Raw genomic sequence first — 22,507 nt, forward strand, 5'->3', positions numbered from 1 at the left:
TGACTTATTTTGTCAGTTTGCTGGTTGCTGAATGCCAAATGTTGACAGGCTGTCCTTTCCTGGGTTTATTAAAACTGTACTCTTGGATTGGGATACAATTCCTTACTGGGCCACATGGTCACACATATATCTCAGTTTATCTAGTATAGGTCAATCTAAAAACAACTGGACTTGCTGAGTAATCAATGAAGACGTTTCACTACTCATCCGAGCAGCTTCTTCAGTTCAACTGACTGGTGTGGGAAGTTTTCGGCATATAAACTCTTTCACTAATCCATTTACAATGGCACATTGTAACTCTTCAAAGAGGTGACATCTGAAGAAATTCACAGAGGTGTAGATTCTGTGTAGTTGTGATAGGATTATCCAAAGTGTCATGCAACTCCTAGTTCACAAGGGAAGATGTCCACGAGAACAAACTTGCTTTTTTGGACTGTTTGATATGTATCCAAGAGGGGGGTAACTTGAAGACGGAAGTATACAGGAAACCCACTCATACGGATCAATATCTATTGTTTGATTCCCACCATCCACTGGAACACAAACTGGGTGTCATTCGAACCCTGCACCACCGGGCGGAATGTGTGGCAACTGATACAGAGTCCAAAGAGCAAAAACATCTCAGAGGAGCTTTGAAAGCATGTGGCTACCCAGAATGGGCCTTTGTCAAAACAGCAGCAACCAAGCCCAACAGGAACACCAATAGAAACATAGTAGGCGAAACATAGTCATCCCATATGTAGCTGGAGTGTCAGAGATACTCAGGAGGATTTTCAACAAACACCATGTCCCTGTGTTTTTCAAACCTAGCAACACACTGAGACAAAAACTGGTACACCCAAAGGATCCAACACCAAAAGAAAAACAAAGCAATGTGGTATACGGAGTCCAGTGTAGCGAGGAGTGCACAGATCTATACATTGGGGAGACAAAACAACTGCTCACCAAGCAAATGGCTCAGCACAGGAGGGAGAACTCTACAGGGCAAAACTCAGCTGTCTTTCTACACTTAAAAGACAAGGGACACTCCTTTGAAGATAGCAAGGTCCAAATCCTGGATAAAGAAGACCGCTGGTTTGAACGAGGCGTGAAAGAGGCGATTCATGTCAAGGTGGAGAAACCATCTCTGAACAGAGGCGGGGGCCTTCGACACCACCTGTCTGCTACATACAATGCTGTTCAAACATCTGTACCCCGGCGGATTCAGACACATTGACACATGACACATTGGATAATCCTATCACAACTACACAGAATCTACACCTCTGTGAGTTTCTTCAGATGTCACCTCTTTGAAGAGTTACAATGTGCCATTGTAAATGGATTAGTGGAAGAGTTTATATGCCGAGAATTTCCCACACCAGTCAGTTGAACTGAAGAAGCTGCTCGGATGAGTAGTGAAACGTCTTCATTGATTACTCAGCAAGTCCAGTTGTTTTTAGATTGACCTATACTAGATATACCATGACCTGGATGAATGAAAATCTTCATAGTCATATATCTCAGTTCCACAACTGACTATCAATACATGTGTGTAACTGGACTCCTCAAGATTGGTGCAACTCTTTACACTCCCCTTCTTTAATAAATGTCTTCTGAAGAAGCTGAAGAATGTGTTCAATTATCAGTTGCGGTAGGTGTTCGGAGACTCCTGACTCTGCAACTAACTGGCCAGCCTCAGGGACTGAACCCAAATGTACAATTTTCTGTTTATAAGGCCAATAACGCTTACTTTTTCTGTTCTCTGTGAAACAATAAATCTGTTCTGCTGACAGTGCTCACGGCATTAGACATTCCATGCTGTTAAATAGAATACAACATTATTGTTTCTCCTTCCTTGACTCCCCTTAAACTGTTTTGTTTTGCTGTTATTTAGCCTGATTCTGTCATAATTTACCTTTTCCCAGGAAGTGAACACTAATTTCTATTCTGCACCCACTTTTAGTTTTGGCTAATTATGCCTCAGATATGTCCCTTTATCAGCTATTCATGCACTGAGACTGGCCTTTACTTTCCATATCTACTTTAAAATTCTAATTAAGATTTGTCCTCCTTTTGAATCCCTTTGAAGAACGCATTTGATAATCTAAATGAACCGTCTTCTCTAATGCTGCACAGAAATCCATGCGGCATGTTTGGTATGGATAAAATTATGGTGAAAAGCAGAATATAAATGTGTTTTTTCTACAAAGCTGTGTATTTTCTGATAAGGGTTCATTTATCTGACAGGATCCTCTGTTGATGAATTGCCTAATGCAAGGACAACAAATCTAACATACTGCTCCCAGCATCATCGTTAAAGGGGATAGAAAGGTTACATTTGCAATGCATTTTGTATTTATGCTTTGAGAAAATAATCTGAATTGCATTGAACAGGGACTGAGAAATATTTACTGTTGTATCAGTCAGAACAACTTTTTCTAGAACCCTAATACTGTATGCTGTATGTGACTTCAGTTTTTCTAGGTTGCAGTCTCCCTTGTTCTTGGGATGGCCATGATCAAACTTTTTGGAACTTTTGGGACTGCCAGCCAATAGTAAAACATTAGGGAAGTGCCATAGGACAGGCACATGAACCTGGTATGAGGCTTTTAGGAGAAGACCTCAAAGTCTGTCCAGGCACATGATGTAATAAGCATAGGGTTTTGTTTGTGTGTTATGTTTATGGACCTCTGCATGATTTTGGGCACATCATCGATTTGTTTAGCCATAATTAAACATGACCTGGGCAGATTGGGGTCATTTTTTTTGTGGGCCCTCTTTTTCTTAGCAGAATCCACCACCAGGGGGCCAGGTGGCTATGATAACTAAGTATTATGAGATCTAACAATTTGTTTGTAAGGCTTAGGTTACAGATCAATTGATCAGTGTTTTCTATTTCTGAAGGTGTGTTATGATGGATTTTTTGATGGATTTTTTGAAAAGAAGTCTCATGAAGTATTTTACAAAACCAAACTTACTACCAGGTCCAACATGCAGAACATGGTTCAATGCCAGTTCATTGGCCTGGGTAAAACCAACGGAGGCTGTGTGAGTAACTGTGAAGTCAATAGGCATAAAACATTACCATTACCATTATTCTCCCAACAAGTCTCCACAACCATTTCCAATTTTAATAGATTGATTTAGGCCAGTTGGCCAGGTTTTTGCACCTTTCTGCTTAGAACTGTGCTTTGACTCCATTATTTTTGTATTTATTTTGTATCATTATTTTTGTATGTATTTATTATTGTTTCTGCATAGATACAATTTAACATTATCTTTATACACACATGATTATGATGATAGTATCCCTTTAGGGTAAGGGCACACGCTACGATTCAGGGAGATTTAGTCGCCCGGCGCCCCTTCTTCAAACAACTAACCTCACTGAAAAGCCTTCCCACCGGCTAGAATCTAAATTGCCAGCGGGATGGCACTCGGAGCGCTTCATTTTCCGAAGTCGCCCGAAGTTGCCTCATAAGGAAACGTCAGCCGACTTCGGAAAATAAAGCTCTTTGAGTGCCATCTAGCCAGAGGGAAGGCTTTTCAGGGAGATTAGTCGCCCGAAGAAGAGGTGACTAAATCTCCCCGAATCTTCATGTGTGTCACTGCCCTTGAGATGTTGAAACAATTTAGGTGACAGGAGATCTTTCATAAACTATCGGCCTAGATACAATAGATACAGAATGCTGTTTGTAAAAAGATGTGATATGCCAATCACTTTCCCAGAGTAATGATTGGTTCTCTAAGGATACACGCTTATTATTTTTCTATAAATAATAGAAACGTGTTCTGCCAAACTGCACAATGAGGGTATCAAATTGATCGTAAAAGGAGAAAGTCTTGTTTTTTTTTTTAAATAAAAAATATATTATTGATCTAAAACATTAGTACCAGTTTGTAAATGCGTAATTATATATAATTTTACTTATTTTTAATTTGCTTTATGCATTTAAGGGGGAATGTAATTAAAATCACATGTCTGAAATGCTTTAGTGCAGCTCGCAATGTAAAATCATTTGCTGGTGAATCCATCCCTAAGCGAAAGTTAGTGTTAACACCTGCTCTGGAATTTCGTAAAATATTTAGTCGCACGATACACTTTGCGATTGCTATTACATACACTGAGAATGTTCGCAAGAGCCATATGGTTGCAAACTTTATGAGGAAGTATTTGAGGTCTGTAATTGGTCAAAAAGGAAGCAAACATGGTCCCCAATGTTTGCATTGGTCTTTGCGAACGTTTGAAACATATTACATTCCTCCATAAATGTAGCATTTTGCTAAATATTTCAGTTTCCATTTTTCTGTTACCAGTTTTTGTATTTCACATTATTTTCTTGCCTCTGGTTTGAATTAATGAGAAATGTATTATTGTCAACAGAGCCCTGGGTACTTTAGCTTTCTAATACATTATGGTGACAGGTTGCACAGATTTATTTTCTCTCTTGCTTCTCTGAACAAACCAGCGGTTATTAGAGTTGCACAAAAAGGCTCAAGGTGGTTGGATTTTGTGGTTGTTTGCCCGACTGACTCATTAGGCAATCAGATGGTTCACTAATAGTTAACTGAACAAATGGGTCTGTGTAGAAGTGACAGGCAGCTGTCATGGGTTACCGAGAGCGCTAGTTCCTTAACATATAGAATACCATTGGGTTCATTTATAAATGCAAGTACTCGTCCAAAGTGCAATTCCGTATGTAAATCTCCATGTTTTTTTTTACCCATAATGCACTCAGATGTTAGGGGCAGATTTACTAAGCCCGAGTGAATAATTTGAATGGAAAAAAATTCGAATTTCAAGTATTTTTTTGGGTACTTCGACCATCGAATTGGTCAAATTCGATTGAATTTGATCGAATTGAATGATTCGAATGATTCAAAGTAAAAATCGTTCAACTATTCGACCATTCGATAATTGAACTACTGTCTCTTTAAAAAATACTTCGACTTCATACTTCTCCACTTTAAACCTACCGAGGTGCAATGTTAGCCAATGGGGACCTTCCCCAGCACTTTTCTAAGTTTTTTTTGAACAAATAAAAATCCTTCAATCGATCGCTTAAAATCGTTCGAATTCAATATTCGAAGGATTTTACTTCGAGGGTCGAATTCGAGGGTTTTTACCCTTGATAAATCTGCCCCTCAGTGTCATAGCGGCAGCACTAAGGGGTACATTTATCAAAGACACTGAAAAAGAAAGGATACCAGAAGTTCGGTCCTGTAGCCGTTTCTATTCTGCTCTCCAACCAGTAAAAATCTTTATAAATCCAAAATCTGTGAAACAGCACTTCACAAGGAAGCCCAGGAAAAGACAGCAAGAAAGAATAAAAAATGTTCCAAAATTTAGTGTAGTATTTTTGGAATTATTCGTCACCGCTCTGTGTGAACACTCTATAATCAACCTCACGTGAAAAACCCACTCCTTCATTCAGCAGACCATAGTTACACATTTTTCTTATTCCTTAATAATCATCATCATCATTTATTTATATAGTGCTGTCAAGATACGCAGTGCTTTACTGCAGTTATAGCAAACAGGGAATAAATGGTGGATAACAGACAAGGATTACAGAGTACAATAGGGTTAGAAGGACCTAGAAATAATAATAATCCACCACCAAGCAAAGAGGGGTACCTACAAATGTTTAAAATAGTTATATGCCTGTCTGGAGGTTCTCTCAATGCGTTTGTCCAGATCCCAATCCTCGATTTGCTAAGGAAAATGCACTTCATATTGTGTAAAAATTTTTTTTAATAAATAAGTTTAAAAATTGCACTCTTATAAAACCAAGCAGATTGAGGCTTATCAGTCCTTTCCAGGTTCAATTGCATATACCCGGTACGCTGTGTTCGGAGTTCAGTTATTCAAGCCGGCATGTTACTGTCTTCAGGGCGTGTTCCTCTCCGGACGCACCCTGGCTGACGTCACTAAGCCTGACTGACACGTTTCATCACTCTGGACTTCTTTAAAGGCTTCTCTTGGAGGAGAGTAACATACTGGCTTTAAACTTATGTGTTATTTATTAAAGACTTTTTTTTACACTATATGAAGTGCATTTGGGATCTGGACAAACGCATTGAAAGAACTTCCAGACAGGCATATAACTATTTTAAACGTTTGTAAGTACTCATCTTTCCTTGGTGGTGGATTATTAAGGAACTAGACATTAAGCCCGTTAAATTAACGGGCACTAGAACATATGTAGAAAATTCGGACGGTCCGTGGGGCACATGCGCAGTAGCGCAATCCCACGGACACAGGGAATGGACGCAGAGACACTTGAACTTTATTATATAGGATAAGAAAAATGTGTAACTATGGTCTGCTAAATGAAGGAGTGGGTTTTTCATGTGAGGTTAATTATGGAGTATTCACACAGAGCGGTGACGAATATATACAAATTATACTACACTATATTTTGGAACATTTTTTATTCTTTCTTGCTGTCTTTTCCTGGGCTTTCTTGGGAAGCGCTGTTTTACTGACTTTGGATTTATAAATATTAGGGATGCACCGAATCCACTATTTTGGATTCGACCCGAACCGAATCCTAATTTGCATATGCAAATTAGGGATGGGAAGGGAAAAACATTTTTACTTCCTTGTTTTGTGACAAAAAGTCATGCGATTTCCCTCCCTGACCCTAATTTGCATATGCAAATTAGGATTCGGATTTGGTTCGGGCGGGCACAAGGATTCGGCCGAATCCTGCTGAAAAAGGCTGAATCCTGGCCTATTCCCGAACCGAATCCTGGATTCGGTGCATCCCTAATAAATATTTATCAAAGAGTGAACTTAGAGGTCGTCACAGTCTTCTAGAGTGAAATTCCGCCACTCTCCGTTAATTTCTATGGGATTTTTAAAAGAGTATTTATTAATGAGAGTGAAAGTTCTTCCTTTGATAAATACATCTTTCAAAATCCCATAGAAATGAATGGAGAGTGGTGGAATTTCACTCTAGAGGACTAAAAGAACTAATGTCTTCACTCCTCGCTGCCCTCCACCTATCACAGAAAAAGAATAAGGTGCACGTGGAGGGGGGAAGGGCAGTTGCTGGGTGAGTGAGCAGATGGTGGGGTCCCCAGAGGGGGTGTGGGGTAGCTGCCCCAGTGGACCTCGTCAACGATCCATCAGACCCTAGACCCAACCATCTGTGGGAACCCTGGAGCTACTACCACGTCTCCGGTGGTTGTAGCTCCAGGTTTTCCCAAATCAGTAGATGGATTTGAGCAACATTCATCAGGCAGAAGAGGCAAAATGAGAGTAAAGACAAAAAAGACTTACAGAAGCTTATGTAGGCAGGTCTCTAGGCCCAGTGAAAAGGGGGGAAGTGGCACAAAAGGAGTGTGGCTTCCTCTATAATGGGTGAGAATTGGGAATATCTCATAGAGTTTTTTATGGATCAGGTGTGTGGGCTCCATTTGAGAACCCTGGCTGTAGGCTGCAGCTCGAATACAGAATTAATAATCTGCCAAAGCCTATGAGGAGTGAAAAGAGACATTAATGTCATTGCTTCCAGAGAAGCCTTTTGCTATTCTGTTTGTCTAATGAAACAAGGCTAAAAAGAAGCTCTCTAACAAGCACACATTCAGCTGTTGCTCTCGATGAGTCTCTCTCTATTAAGCCTGGTTAAAAATATTAATTTAGTTTTTGCATTTGTGATGGCAAGAAGCCAAAACTCATGTAATTTGCACTTCATAAAAAGCATATAAAAACAGTGCGTTTGTATTAAACAAGGGAAGCAAATGAACGCATGCATGCGGAAATTCATTTTATTTATGGATATAGAAGCAGAACTAAATAAACATTCTTTCACAGAAAAATTTCATGCTAATTTTTCTTGCTGCAAAAGTTGGAATCCTGGTTATTTTGCTTTTGTTCTTTTGGTGGAAGTAGACTACTGATTAGTGGATCCAAAAAGGGGTGGAGCTTAATGGAAAGCAGGGGTACTCCATGACGGTTTTCCAATCAGGATTGTAGGGAGGTTACAGAGAAGTGCAGTCCTTTGAATCATTAAGCCTACCATCACCTGTCTCTTAAAGGACAAGTAAAGTTTAATTCACCAATATGTTAGAGGACCCCAGTGAATAAAATCACTACATTTTTATTCCCAGGTTGGAAAACATGTGTATGTGCATACCTCCCAACATTTTGGGACAAAAAAAATTGACGAGCGTAGTGTGGCAAACATATTTTGACCACCCCCTAATTACCATGTTCATTTTACAAAATTTGGCAGGTTATGAAATTTTGAACATTTTTTCAGTTATTTTAGTTTTGCTAATGAAGGTGAATTGCCCTATAAGCTGTGAGTCTAATGGTGGCCATAGACGCAAAGATCCGCTAGTTTGGCAACATCGCCAAACGATCGGATCTTTCCCAGATATGCCATTAACGAGCGTGGTTATATCGGGGGTAATCTGAATGTTGGGGCGTACGGCCGAACGATCCGATTACGATGCGCAATAGGCTCCGGTGGGATTGGTCGGGTCAAAATCAAACATGTCCGATCGACCAAACGACCGATCTCCGAAAGATGTCGGCACTCACCACAAACGATCCGAAAATCGTACAAATCCTCGATTCGTACGATAGGATCTGTGTGTCTATGGCCAGCTTAACTTTTGCCAAGGGACCTGTTATGTTATATTGTTACAATTACTTATCTCGAAATTGTTACAAAAATATTTTATCTGCTACTGTGGCTGTTCTGGGCTCTCTGCCAAAAGCCAATTAAGTTAGAAACTTTGTTTCTTTTTCTGGCTGTTCAGTGCAGAGAAAAAAGTGTGTTTCCAGTACAAATGAGCAACTGCGAGTTGAGCTGTCAAAAGAGGGACTGTCCCTCTAAAACGGGACAGTTGGGAGGTATGTATGTGCAGTGTAGTTAAATCAGAAAATGTTACTATACTGTGCATGCACCAGTTGTACAAGTCTAACTAAGCTGTAGCATCCCTAGGGTTAACGGAATCCAGGAAGTACATAGACAGTTAGGGGCCTATCTATCCTGCAGTGTAAAACATTGGAGAAAAACATCACCGGTAATGTTGCCCATAGCCACCAATCGGCAATTAGACTCCAACAGTCTCCTACTAGAAAACATAAGCAAAAATCTGATTGGTTGCTATAGGGTAATGTTTTTCTCCTACGTTTTACACTGCATGATAAATAGGCCCCTTAGGGTCTCTGATACTCTGGGCCTTGAAAATGCTGTTGCAAGTCTGCGGAGCAGTATAAAACTATATAAAACTGCTAATATTTCAGAAACCACTTGAAAAATGAATGTAATTTGCAAAGTGCACTGAAGAAAACACTGAAATAATGACAATTATTTTTTTTCCTAACATATTGATACCCCACAGTAAATTAGACTTTCTTTGTCCTTTAAGCTCTATCTATGCCCTTAATGGCAATGGCAGCATTGGGATTTTGTCAAAGCCCTATTTATCTCTTGGACAACCAAATGCCTAGAATTGTGCAGTGTTCTTTTCTCATCTGGGGCTCTGTATGGTTCCTTGTTTAAAGGGAGTCTGCCCTCCTGCACTCTAGCATTGAAATCAATTTTTCAAAAGAGCAAACTGATCTTTTATATTTAATTTTGAATTCTGACATGGAGCTAGAAATGTTGTTATTTCCCAGGTGCCCTCATTCATGTGACTTGTGCTCTGATAAACTTCAGTCACTCTTTCCTGCTGCACTGCAAGTTGGAGTGATGTCATCCTTCCCTTTCACCTTCAGCAACCCATCAGCAGACTAATGGGAAGGCAACAAGATTACAGCTCCCTGACACAAGATAACAGCTCACTGGTTGATATGAGAACAGCACTCAATAGTAAATCCAAGTCCCACTGTGACTCCTCCAGTTACAGTAGGAGAAACAATAGCTTATCTGAAAGCAGTTCCATTGTGAAGTGCTGTCTCTTTCTGAAAGTACATAACCAGACAAAATTACCCGAGCTGGCTGCCTACACACCAATATTACAACTATAAAAAAAATACACTTGTTGGTTCAGGAATAAAATTCAATATGGTAGAGTGAGTGATTTGTAAAGTAAACAGTGTCGTTTAGAAATAAAAACGACACCATAAAAATCATGATAGAATCCCTTTAACTTGTGACTTTGGCACCAGGTACTGGTAATTATCAAAACAAGCCTGAAGTGTAGTTGTAGTTAATGATGCTGTAGCAAAATAAGAATAAACACAAAAAGACACACATTAGGTACAAATTGCTCCTTTATAGAAATAATAAATGTTTTTTGGCAGAATCACTTTAAATCACACCTCTGCTAGTGCTCCCCTTTAACCTATGACAAAGGGCAGCCTTTGTGAGTGTAAATAACAGTGTCATCAAAATGTTTTTTGGTCATACATTTAAATCCAGTGCCTTTACCTTGAAGCACAGTTTTTTTTTAACTGACCCAGTTACCGGCCTTTCTCAGTAGTACAACCCCCTCGAGGGGGTGAGAACTTGCACTGCATTATGGAATTGAACTGATGCTGCAATAACCTCACCAGTATTCATAGACACGACCTTAGCTTCTAAACACATCTAAAACTTTGGGTACATAAAGGCTCTAGACCTTAAATATAGATTTAACTCTGAAAAATGAATTTTGCACTTGATCTTTATTATGTTATGTTTATACTTTCCTCCAAATTCAACTTTATTGTGTTCTACCTCCTCCTTCCTCTACATCCGATCCTTACAAACTGCTACTGCTGATGGCCACTGTTCAGAGGCAGTAAAAAAAAAAACAATTGCTTTGTGAGGCTACAATTTTATGACACAAGATTAGCTTTCTATTCAGGCCCCTTTCCTATACAGGAATGGGATCTGTTATTCGGAAAGCTCCGAATTACGGGAAGGCTGTCTTCCCTACTCCATTTTATCCAAATAATTATATTTTTTTCATCTAATCTTTTTCTCTGTAATAATAAAACAGTACCTTGTATTTGTATTCCAGCATTGTTGGAAGCAAAACTAGCCTATCAGGTTCATTTAGGGGGTTATTTACTAAAACTCGATTTTTCGGGGCAAAAACTTGAATTTTCCGAGATTTATTATACCCCGGCTGCAAAAAGTCAGAATCTGAAAATCCGCCATCTCAAATCTGTCGAGGTCATTTATAAGTCAGTGGGAGATGTCCCTATCCCAATTAGAAGATATAGTGGTCTGCGCTGAGTTTAGCCCAATAATCCCAACATTTCGGGGTTTCCAAGCAAAAACCTTAAAAAATCGAGCGTTTTGTTGAAAAAAATTCAGAAAAAATTCAGATACAATTCAGGTTTTTACTCAATTGGTATTAATTCAAGTTATTTTAATGATAACTAAGACAAAATCGTGGATGGGAGTTTGGTCAAGTTTTTTTTATTTAAAAAATGAGATCTGAATTTTAGTAAATAAACCCCTTAAAGGGGACCCGTCACCCAAAAAAATTATTCAAAATCTTATTTTATCAGATTAGTCAAGGACAATTAACTTTAATTACACTATATAAATTATTTGAATCTTGTTTCCTTCAGTCTGGGAATTCATAATTATAACAAGCAGGCAGGAGCCATTTTGTGGACACTGTTATTAAGACAAGCCTTGTATCATCTCAGAAGATAAAGGCTTTGTACTTGTACTTGAGTCTCACTGGCTGTCAGAGATGAACTCAATCAGAGGATGACTCATTTGGTTGCACCAATATAAAGACATGGATTACGGAGCATTATTGGGGGCATGTACAAATCTGTCACTGCATATATGGATGGAGTGCTGAATATCTAATATGATTTCTTGTGATATCACAGTGCAATTTTCTCATTTGAAATCCAAGGATTTTATTTGATACTGAAGATAAACTAAACTCGGCACTCACCATTCGTATAGTTATGGGCCGGGTGCTAACCAAATTCGTAAATATCAGTCCAGCGAAAGCACTCACGGCATTGACTCCTCAAATATATATCAAAGGATTTTTATTAGTGCATGGTGCAACGATGCACTATATATATATATATATATATATATATATATATATATATATATATATATATATATATATATATATATATATATATATATATTATTTCACAAAGGCAGTTCTATTTTCCGGTGTACAGGGTCCAATATGCCTCCCAGCTCTCAAACCAGCCCACACAGACAGTAATCCTGTACAACCATCTTTGAAGCATAAAACCTAACAAAGATTATCTGCAGAGATGCATTAAAGGGGAACTCCACAAAAACATAACTTAAGCTTTTTGAAAAGTAAAGATCATTTCAAGTAACTCTGCAATATACATCAATTAAAAAATATGCAGACTTTTCATTATTTTTAATGGTTTGGAACAGTTCCCTAAGCCTAGCCCCCTGCTCTCCTTCTGATCTGTCTGACTACTTTGCTGAACTGGCTGACTATTGTTACTTCGTATCAGCAGCCATTTGTCCTTAGCCTGCATCCTCCAAACCCCACAATTCCCTGCACATGTGATTTCAATAAGGAACAGAACATTATAGTGCAATGCATTGTGGGTTATGTAGTTCCTGCATGCTGTCTGTAAGATGTGCAGGAGTTGTTACTGTTTGTAACATAAGTGTTTAGTCCCTCCTTCCCTGCCATAATTTCAAATGATGCAGAAAGAGAAAATGGCATATATTTATACTTTTTGAAGAAACAGGTAACTGTGATAGATATATTAGGGGTTTCTGTATTATGTGGGCCTCTTTATCAAATTTTGGTTTGGAAGCCAGAGTTCTCCTTTAGGTCCAAACTGGGCCCTTAACTGTATAATTATTTGGGGTCCCTATCCAACACTGCCTTTCTGCAGTACAGTACATATTTATTTTCTCCTTAGCCTATTATATTTATATTGTGTTCATTCCCAGCATATGCATTAAGTCGGTATAGTTTATGTCCATATAATTTTCCTTTTTTTTATTGTAATTATACATAAGAACTGGAACTTCTACTTAGACAGCAGAGGGTTGTTAGGGGTGATTCTAACTAATGTTTATCTAAATGCTGAATGTCTCTTTCAAGGCAAACATTATATTCTCTCTGCATACAATAAGTGAAAACTTCATACTACATGATCTGTTTAACATAAAATGTAATCCCTGTGTATGAACAGAGGCTATTCTCTCTCTTTCTAAGCCATTGTTATAGGTTTGAATGAACCAAAGATTACAATGAAGCCTTTGAAAATGAATATATTTAGTCTGCTGTTAATGCCCAGAATAAATATGTTTAATTGAGAATGATCTTTTAGGAAGTCAAAAACGGATAATAATCCCAGCTAATGCACTACCCGAAACTTTGTTGTAATTCAAAGCGTGATGATTTTAGTTTCCAAGACTCATCAATACACTTTGTAAAAAAGAGCATTATTCTAAAAGTTATGCTGAAAGTCTTTGGCCTTCAGTTAAAATTCACAAATGCTGAGCCTTTTTGTTCCATATGAAATTATGATAAAATATTTCTGTTCACCTGATCATGTTTAGGAAACCAACTAAAACACTAATGGCTCTGTTTAGTAACCATTCGATATGCCTTTGACAGTTTTCTAAATTTTCAAAGCACTGGACTTTAAACTTGCAAGTCCAAATGACTAGTTTTGATCCAGCCTGTTTCTTTTACATTATCCTCTTATCTTGAAATTCTGCTTTGGTCTGTGCTTTTTTTGATGGTGTCCTTCAGACATTCTGTAGTTACAGAGTAAGTAGGATGTACAGTAAATGGGCTGGAAAGAATGCCAAGATGTGCAACTAAACTGGTCAGATGAATGGAAGAATTAATCGATGAGAACTATCAAGGTTAGGGCTGTTTTCTCTGGGGGAACGAAGTTTGCGAGGGGACACTTTGAGACCTGTTATCCAGAATGCATATTTTGCTTACTCCATACATCTACTAAAAAGTAGCTAAAACATCAGATAAACCCAATAGGATACAGTAGTTTCGCCTCCAATAAGAATTAATTATATCTTAGTTTGGATCAAGTACAAGGTACTGTTTTATTATTACAGAGAAAAAGGAAATTTTTTTTTTAATTATAATTATGTGTTTATAATTAGTGATGCACCGAATCCAGGATTCGGTAAAGGATTCAGCCTTTTTCAGCAGGATTCGGATTAAGCAGAATCCTTCTGCCCAGCTGAACCAAATCCGAATCCTAGTTTGCATATGCAAACTAGGGGCGGAGAGGGAAATTGCATGACTTTTTATCACTAAAGAAGGAAGTAAAAAATGTTTCCCCTTCCCACCCCTAATTTGCATATGCTAATTAGGATTTAGATTCGGTTCGTTATTGGGCCGAATCTTTCGCAAAGAATTCGGGGGTTTAGCCGAATCCAAAATAGTAGATTCTGTGCATCCCTAATTATAATGGAGTCTATGGCAGACGGACATCCTGTAATGCTGAGTTTTCTGGATAACAGGTTTCCAGATAACGGATAGGTGGTCTTTATCTTGGGAGGTTTTAAGGGGTCATATTGCCATTTGTGAAATAATGGGGTTCGTGCAGCTGTTGTGACCTGACCATAATAATACACACAATGAGTTCAGCACTAAACACGGCTATGTGTATTATTTTGGGGAGTGGCTGGTTAGATCATAGGCTCCACATACACAGATACAGGCCTGCTGGCAGAAGAGTGAACAAGTAGTTACTGACATTTTGCTCACTATACCAGTGAAAAAGAGCAATCATGTTCCTTGATGGAGCCTGTACCTTTCCAAAATCTGCTTGGCATCCATATCACCTTAAACTTTTATGAAAGTTTATAAATAATCTATCTGTCTTTTTTTTTTTATTGGCAGTTGATTGTTAAAAGGTACTGGGCAACAGATGCAGCAGATGCAGCAGAATGCTATGTCAGCAAGAGCATAGTTTGTTTTTCTGCATTACCTATGCACCCGATACACCTTGTCCAGTACAACACTCAGTCTGATGGAAATCTGTCTCTGCTGCTGTTCTTATTTCTGCTCTATAAACCCCTGAACAATAAATATCAGAATGAGTCATTGTTTAACTATCTACATAAAGGCAGGTTTGTTCTTTTCAAGCAGTGAAGCTGGAAATAGTAACATTTTCCATAAACAGATTTGTTAAAACTCACTGAACAATGATAGAAAAAAAAAACAGAAAATGTAATTTATAATATACTGTAAAGCTGACCATTTAGGGCTGGGACACACTGGGCGATTTGGGGAGATTTAGTCGCCTGGCGACTAATCGCCGCGACTTTCCATGACCAATCTTCCCCGAATGCCTCCCCTCGCTCTGCGCCTGGCTAAAATGAAAAATCGCCTGCGCTAATCACACGCGGCGATTCGTTTTCCGAAGTCGCCCGAAGGCGAGGAAACTTCGGGCGACTTCGGAAAACGAATCGCCGCATGTGATTAGCGCAGGCGATTTTTCATTTTAGCCAGACGCAGAGCGAGGGGAGGCATTCGGGGAAGATTGGTCATGGAAAGTTGCGGCGATTAGTCGCCAGGCGACTAAATCTCCCCAAATCGCCCAGTGTGTCCCAGGCCTTAGGGGCTAAGACCTGTTTATCCAGAAGGCATCAACAACAGTTGTTTCTTTGTATAATGTGGTTTTTTTTTCCAGTTTCTGGTCAATCTCTTTTGATGTCAGAACATGTTTTCAGAGGATCATGGCCTTACATATTGGGGAAGGGCATGGGATGTGATGCACTCACTTCTTAAACCTTCCGATGGACAAATCTACCCACCAGGAGAGGTTTACTTTTGTCTTTTGCATTAAAATGTGCATATGAGCCAATAAAATGGCGATGATAAGAGTTTTCCCATTAAAGCCAATGAAAGATGTCAAATGGATTTGGATTTGCCCATCCATAGAACCAGGGAAGAAAGCAGAGAAAAACAGCAAATACAATGCCTTATGTAAGCACAAAGACTGACTAACTTAACTTTTTTTCTGTATTAGAGAAAGAGATCTTAATATAACAGCTTGTTTTAAGGCATAAGAACACACTTTTTATTCTGGTGACGTTTAAAATTTAAAACCATTTTGATAGCTGGTAACTAATGAGTTTCCATTTCGATATTTCTCTGGCTATTTACAAGATAAAAAACTGGAGCTCCTTAATGAGTTCTGCTGGTATTCAGGCAGATGTTGCTTATCTGGTCTTCTTGTTGTCTGCAGGTCAGATTACCTGGTTTGGCTATGAAAGCCCTCGAAGCTTTTGGGATTACATACGGGTTGCCTGCTCCAAAGTGTCTCACAGTTGTATCTGTAGCATTGAGAATATGGAAAATGTCAGTTCATCCAGAGCTAAGGTAAGAAAGCACATGGCAGTCATTGCAGATTCATGGAATGGGCACTCACACTAATGACTAATGCCGATACAATCTGACAGTTTATGCTAGCTCATATTATCATCAGATCCACTAGGTTGAATATCATCATATAATGTGCATGTTGTCGCTCCTGTTGTAGGAAATGGAAGGAAAACTGGTTAAGTTTCTGCCTTGGGAAAATTTGCAGATATTAGGTGAAGAAAACTGCAGAAAGGCAAGGAGATGTTGTAAAAGAGGCAGGGCGTGGGCAGAGTTTTCCATTATATTCAATACCAAAGCACAAGAAATGTAAGGGTTTATAGATATTTAATTTTAATGAGATAGTTCACCTTTAAGGTCTTTGTATATTTTCAGGTCTTAATTTTCAATTCCTTAAGCTCCCCATAGACGCAAAGATTTCTCTTGCCGAACGACCAATCCTTCGAAATTATCGTGGGGTTCGAACGATCGAACATCTTACGACTTTTTCGGCCGACATCTGTCAGAAAATTGATCGGCCAGGTTAAAAAATCTTTGTCGGTCCCAGTGCAATCTATCTATGTCTGCAGGGCCAAGCAGGCAGCTCCCCTTTGTTTTCCTGGCAAATTGGTCTTTTTAGTTGATGGACAATTCGTATGGTCGTTCCGAGATAATCGTGGTCTCACGATGACGATCGGAACTTTTAAAAATCTCAAAATCTATGGCCAGCTTTATAGTTATTGAAATATTTGCCTCTTTCTTCTGCCTCTTTTCAGTTTTCAATTTGAGGTCAAAACCCGTTGGTCCTCAAGGCCACAATTTTATTGTTACTGTTGTATTTTATTACTTTCCCTTTAGGCCCTTTCCTTTGCATATTCCAGTCTCTTATTTACCACTACGTGATTGCTAGGGTAAAGTGGCGTAACTAGATATCACTGGGCCCCACAGCAAATTATTTTTCAGGCCCCTAAAATGTTTAGAGGTTGAATTGTTTCTCCAATATTTATTGAAATTGTATATGAATTAGGGCCTCGTGGGGCCCCTATGCCTCCTGGGCCCCCCTGCAGCCGCAGGGTCTGCTTCCTCTATAGTTACGCCCCTGTAAATTGTATTCTAGCATATAGACTGCTTCTGAAATTCGAAACTGGAGAGCAGCTGAAAAAAAATCATAAATGACAAAAAATAACAAATGACAAAAGACCCGTTGCATAATGTCTGAGAATATCACTATCTACATCAAACTCAAAAAAACTGCCTCTTTAAGCGGATGGTCCTTTTTTTTAATGCTGACGGTTTAGTTTGTATTATGACATGTTCTCTTTTTCTCATTGCAGGGGAGAGCCTGGATTAGAGTTGCACTGATGGAAAAACGCCTTTCTGAATATATTACAGCAGCACTGAGGGACTACAAAACCACAAGGTTTTGCATATTTATTTCTGCAAAATAAGAAACCTAAATCATTTTAAAGGGGAAAAAAGTAATTTGAAAAACATATGTGCAGAAGTCATTTACTTTATAAAGCACAGTTCAGTCAGTTTTATAGAGCTTTGCTTTACAGGTATGGCATCCGTTATCTGGAAAATCATTATCCAGAAATCTTTTTAAACAAATAATTAAAATAAATTAATTAAGAAAAAAAAAATATATATATATATATCCTTTTATCTGTAATACTAAAACAGTACTTGTACTTGATTCCAACTATAATATAGTCAATCCTTAGTCAATCCTCATTGATGGCAAAACAATCCTACTCCGTTTATATAATGTATGTATATATATATATATATATATATATATATATATATATATATATATATTATTCTGTGACACTTCCCTTCCATAGTCCTGGGTGAAGGGACATTCCGGACAGGTGGGAGCTGAACAGAATGAAGTGCAATAATACTGTGTGCCACATACTCAGCAGTTTTTCTTGTCACGTATAGTGATTTTCTTTTAAACCTTTTCCCCTGTTTTTATCCTTCCCTCCTCAAGTCTCTGCTTCCCATGCTGTTTCGATCACCCTCCTTTATCACCCATTACCCCCATTCATCCCTTTTATCTCCAGAGAGCAAATTGGCAGTATTAGTTTCAAGAAACCTTTGAGAATCTCACTGTCCTCTGTGAAATCCAATTTCATAGTGACAGAAGGACCTGAGTCATTTATTTTCATTATAGTCATTGGATAATTTGGGCAACTGAAACTCAATAAGTGCTAATGGAGACAGCAGAACCTTCCAGCCCAATGCACAGATGCGGGAACATGTCAGTAAAAGAATAGCAAGGCAAAGGAAAGTGTAATAGTTAGCTTGATATGTGCTGCTCATTGCTGTATATTGCCGTCCCTTGCTGACATTTTACTCTTTTCAGCCTTTCAGCCACAGGCACTGTAAGCAGAGAGGTTAAGCTTTATTTGTTGCACAGAGCAAATTATCATTAGGTACATGTTACCCTGGTGAAATCTTGTTCCATCATTGCTTCTGATATAGGTCAAATAGCCTAGAGGGGTTCCAGCTGTCATTAAAAAAAGTATTTTTTTTTAAAACTTATCTGCAATCATAAAAGCTATATGGGTGTTGGGGGTCACTGACTGAGGCACCAATTAAATTGATATTCTCGGTTTTTGTTGCTTTTTATTATAAGGGCAGCTTCTGTTTACGTGTGGTTTCACTTTAAAAGCATCACACTCCAATCGCACATTTCTCTCTTTTTATTAGTATTTGTTATTGTATTGCACACGCTATTATTATCATCACTTTAGATTGCAAGCTTTTTGAGCAGAGCAGTCTGATCTTATTCTTATTTTGTAACCTTTATTTGTACAGTAAATGGGTGCATATATTGAAAATCAATTGTAGCAATGTTTCTGAGTCAGCTTAAATCCCCCAGTTAAATGTCGGTGTCGCGTACCGTCAGTGGTCCATCCTCCACTAATAATCAATCCAGAAGGAAATTCTGGCCCTCTATGGCCTTTTTTCAAGATTGAAAAAAAGGCCATAGAGGGCCTGAAATGTTGCGGACCAGTTTGTTTTGCCATGTAATTTTTCAATAAAGGCATTTTTATTCATTTGGTGCTGTACGAAGAATTTCCTTCTGTATAAATTGAAAATATAAATTTGAATCTATTGATATCCACACTCAGAGGCAAAACTAGACCACACTGGGCCTCCTCAATGGAAAAAAAAGTTTGCTGAGCATGACCTCTCCCGATCTCTGCTGTCTTGTGCCTCCCCACCCCCACCGCATGTTCACGAAGGTGTGTCAATTTAAAGGGGAAGAGTGGCTGGTAGGGGAGTTTCCATAGTGGATGGCATGGCCATCTTTATTTTTGTTAGAATCTTAATCTGTCCAAAGCTGCGTGTGGATTGCTGGCATGCGGGCCAGTGGAGAGCCCACCGTTTTTGTATGTCCAGTGAACTGCAACTTTGGTGCAGTTCCATACATTCTTGTAAAAATTTTACCTGATCGCTGAACATGAATTCTCTATATCCAGACAGGTCTATGGATGTAGTGCTTTCTGCCCCTGCAAGCACTTCTGATCAATTCCATTTGCAGCTATACATGGGGCATTAATGAATCCTCGGTTAATGTCTTGAAACACTGCCATAAAGAAGATTATTTATGAACGGGTATTCTTTAGTGCTCAAGTACTATCCACGGGGCATCCAGGGTATTGCTGATCCATGCACCTTGTGCCGGATTCAAAACTGCAGCTCTCTATGTAATGTCTGCTGCACCTTGAGCTTGCTGGCACATGTGATTGAAGGTTTGCAACTGTTTGCACTTACTTTGGAGTGTGTAAAAAGCTTGCACTTAGGGTGCAAGATGTGCATAATTTAGGAACAAGGCAAAGTAAACATTTTTTTTACTTTACATCCTGCCCATGGATGATAAAAGTCAACCTTTGCCAGACATTTTTTTAATGGAATGGAAGCAAAAACTGTATCATGGGTACCTTATAAATACACACCTTGATTTAAGCACAATATGTAACTGTAGGGGTCATTTGTATGATTTTCCTTGGAAGTACAATAGAACTAAGGGGAGCAAAAGCACAAAGACCTGTGGCAACTATGCAACAGCAGAAGGCAGTGTGCAAAATGCAAAAATAATTGAATTGCTCTTTTTTTCTGCTCTTTGCACATTGCCCAGAAGGTTGTAAATACCCCTCATGACTTAGGGGTAGTGTTTAAAGAGTTAACAAAAACATTTTCTAGTGTAGTTGTTAAACGTCTGTAAAAGAATACAATTCTATTCATAGCAATGTTATGCAGAGCCCTCTGACAATCTACTCTCCTCAGTGCATTGTTTGTTATCATTCCAATCATAGTAGAACTGGGAAACGGTTGCTGCTTCCTGTAATGAGCAATGGCGTATTCTTGGTATTTTTTCGAGGGCATTTATTCTTAGAAATAATCATTAAATAACTATGAAAATTAGAGACATTCATGTTCTAAGGAGCATTAGAGAAGTGTGTTTCACATTGTCTTTTATCAGATATTTGCAAAATCAATGCTAAAGACTTCACGGTATTGACACGTAAGACTGGTTTAGGGCTTGAGCTATTATGGGGCTTTGTAAAAGATAACAGGGAAATAAGAACCTGAAAACAAAACAAAAATAACACATTAACAATGTTTTTCATGTGGAGTCCACGTCATATCCCCCTATACCAGAATGGCCCAAGGCTAGCGCCCTCATTAGTCTCATCTTCTCAACCCTAAAGGTGGCCATACACGGGCCGATAAAATCTACCAACAGACCGTGTCGGCAGCTTATTGGCCCGTGTATGGGGCCTCCCGACGGGCTTCCCTGATCGAGATCTGGCCGAAAGTCGTCCAGATCTCGATCAGATGGGACTAAAAATCCCGTCGGATTTTTCGTTGATGCGGTTGCGCGATCCAACCGCCCGTTACCATTCGTTAGGATCCGATCGTTGGGCCCTAGGGCCCACAATCGGATCAGCCTGATATTGCCCACCTCAAGGTGGGCATATCGGGGAGAGATCCTCTCGTTTGGCGGATTAAAACTCTAAAATTAAACTCTAAAAATGAATCTGGCTAGGAATGCCATATTTTATATATTGAACTTATTGAACCAGCCAAAAGGTTCAGCATCTGGTTATGGAGCTGGGGGGGGGTAGGGGGCCCAAGGAATTGCGCGGAAATGACATCACACGAATGACACACTGACGTCACTTCCGCCATGTGACGTCACGTGCACGATGCTCTGTGCATTGGTCCCTAAGCTCAGTAACTGACAACAGCACATTCAGTAAATCAGCAGGAAATAAGATGGGGAGCTACAGGGGCATCTTTGGGCTGGTATAGAAGACCAAAATATAATGTACATATACAACAGTTCTGTCCATTGCTTTAGTTAAGGTTTAGTTCTCCTGTAAGTCGCCCTGACTAAGTTTTTTTGCATGCACAGTGTCATATTTTTGCGCAGACTGCAACTCTGCTTTCAAACTGTGTTGTATCACTTAGACACTGAAATGCTTTGGGAGCATTGTTGCAGCCAAAATGATGAGCCGCTGGTTAGGAGAATAGTTTCAGCCAAAGTGGTAATGTTGTGATTTGGGAGTGGATTCGCTACCAACATTTCAGATGAGCCCATGGGGCTATTGTGTTTATTTTTTATGACCAGCTAAAGCTGGCTGTAATGGCACTGTTATACCTATATTGGACAGAAGGATAGGAAAAATCTGCAGACAATAGGCAAACCCCACGTACTAAGAACAATTCTCCAAGAGCATTTTAGAGCATAGTGACCCTACATCTACTGAAAGGTATTAACTACAGCACCATTATGCCAGGTGCACATCCTGATTACATTTCAGGACACATTACATTTCTGCAATGCATGTCAATGGAAATGAGTCCTGACTTTACATGCTGTAGGTCTGGTCTAAATCCAAGCAGTCTGCCTGAAACTGGAGGAAAAATTTAGATTTGCATCTGTTATCTATTAAAATAAATCTAGAAAAAGGGGAGGCAGACCAAAAGTAGCTGATACCGTGATACACTCATGGTCTTCTAATTCCTTCTCTACAGGACTGGCAGCCATGATAAAGTCCCCTATCTGCCTCCGCTTACTTACTGGGGGTTCCTCTTGTACAGCCTTCTTCCTCTGTATCATAGAACAGTGTGCTTTATTTGGGCAAAAGGTACTTTGTATACATGCGGTATCTTGCATTCTGGGCTTGAAGAAAGCATAGGTACTTCCAAAAAAATTGGCTGTGGAGGCCAG

General features: G+C 39.1%; 1 protein-coding gene across 2 annotated transcripts in view; it reads left to right on the plus strand.

Moving 5' to 3' along the window:
• rundc3b.L (RUN domain containing 3B L homeolog) overlaps window positions 1-22,507 on the plus strand; it is a 104,117-nt gene that overhangs the window by 32,276 nt on the left and 49,334 nt on the right. For both annotated transcript variants that reach the window (XM_041565873.1, XM_041565875.1), the window contains exons 3-4: window positions 16,142-16,275; window positions 17,589-17,674. In XM_041565873.1, the coding sequence (XP_041421807.1) occupies window positions 16,142-16,275; window positions 17,589-17,674 (220 nt within the window). The remainder of the gene's footprint in view (window positions 1-16,141; window positions 16,276-17,588; window positions 17,675-22,507) is intronic.

This window comes from Xenopus laevis, chromosome 6L, assembly GCF_017654675.1.
Source record: "Xenopus laevis strain J_2021 chromosome 6L, Xenopus_laevis_v10.1, whole genome shotgun sequence".
NCBI classification, from domain to species: Eukaryota; Metazoa; Chordata; class Amphibia; order Anura; family Pipidae; genus Xenopus; species Xenopus laevis.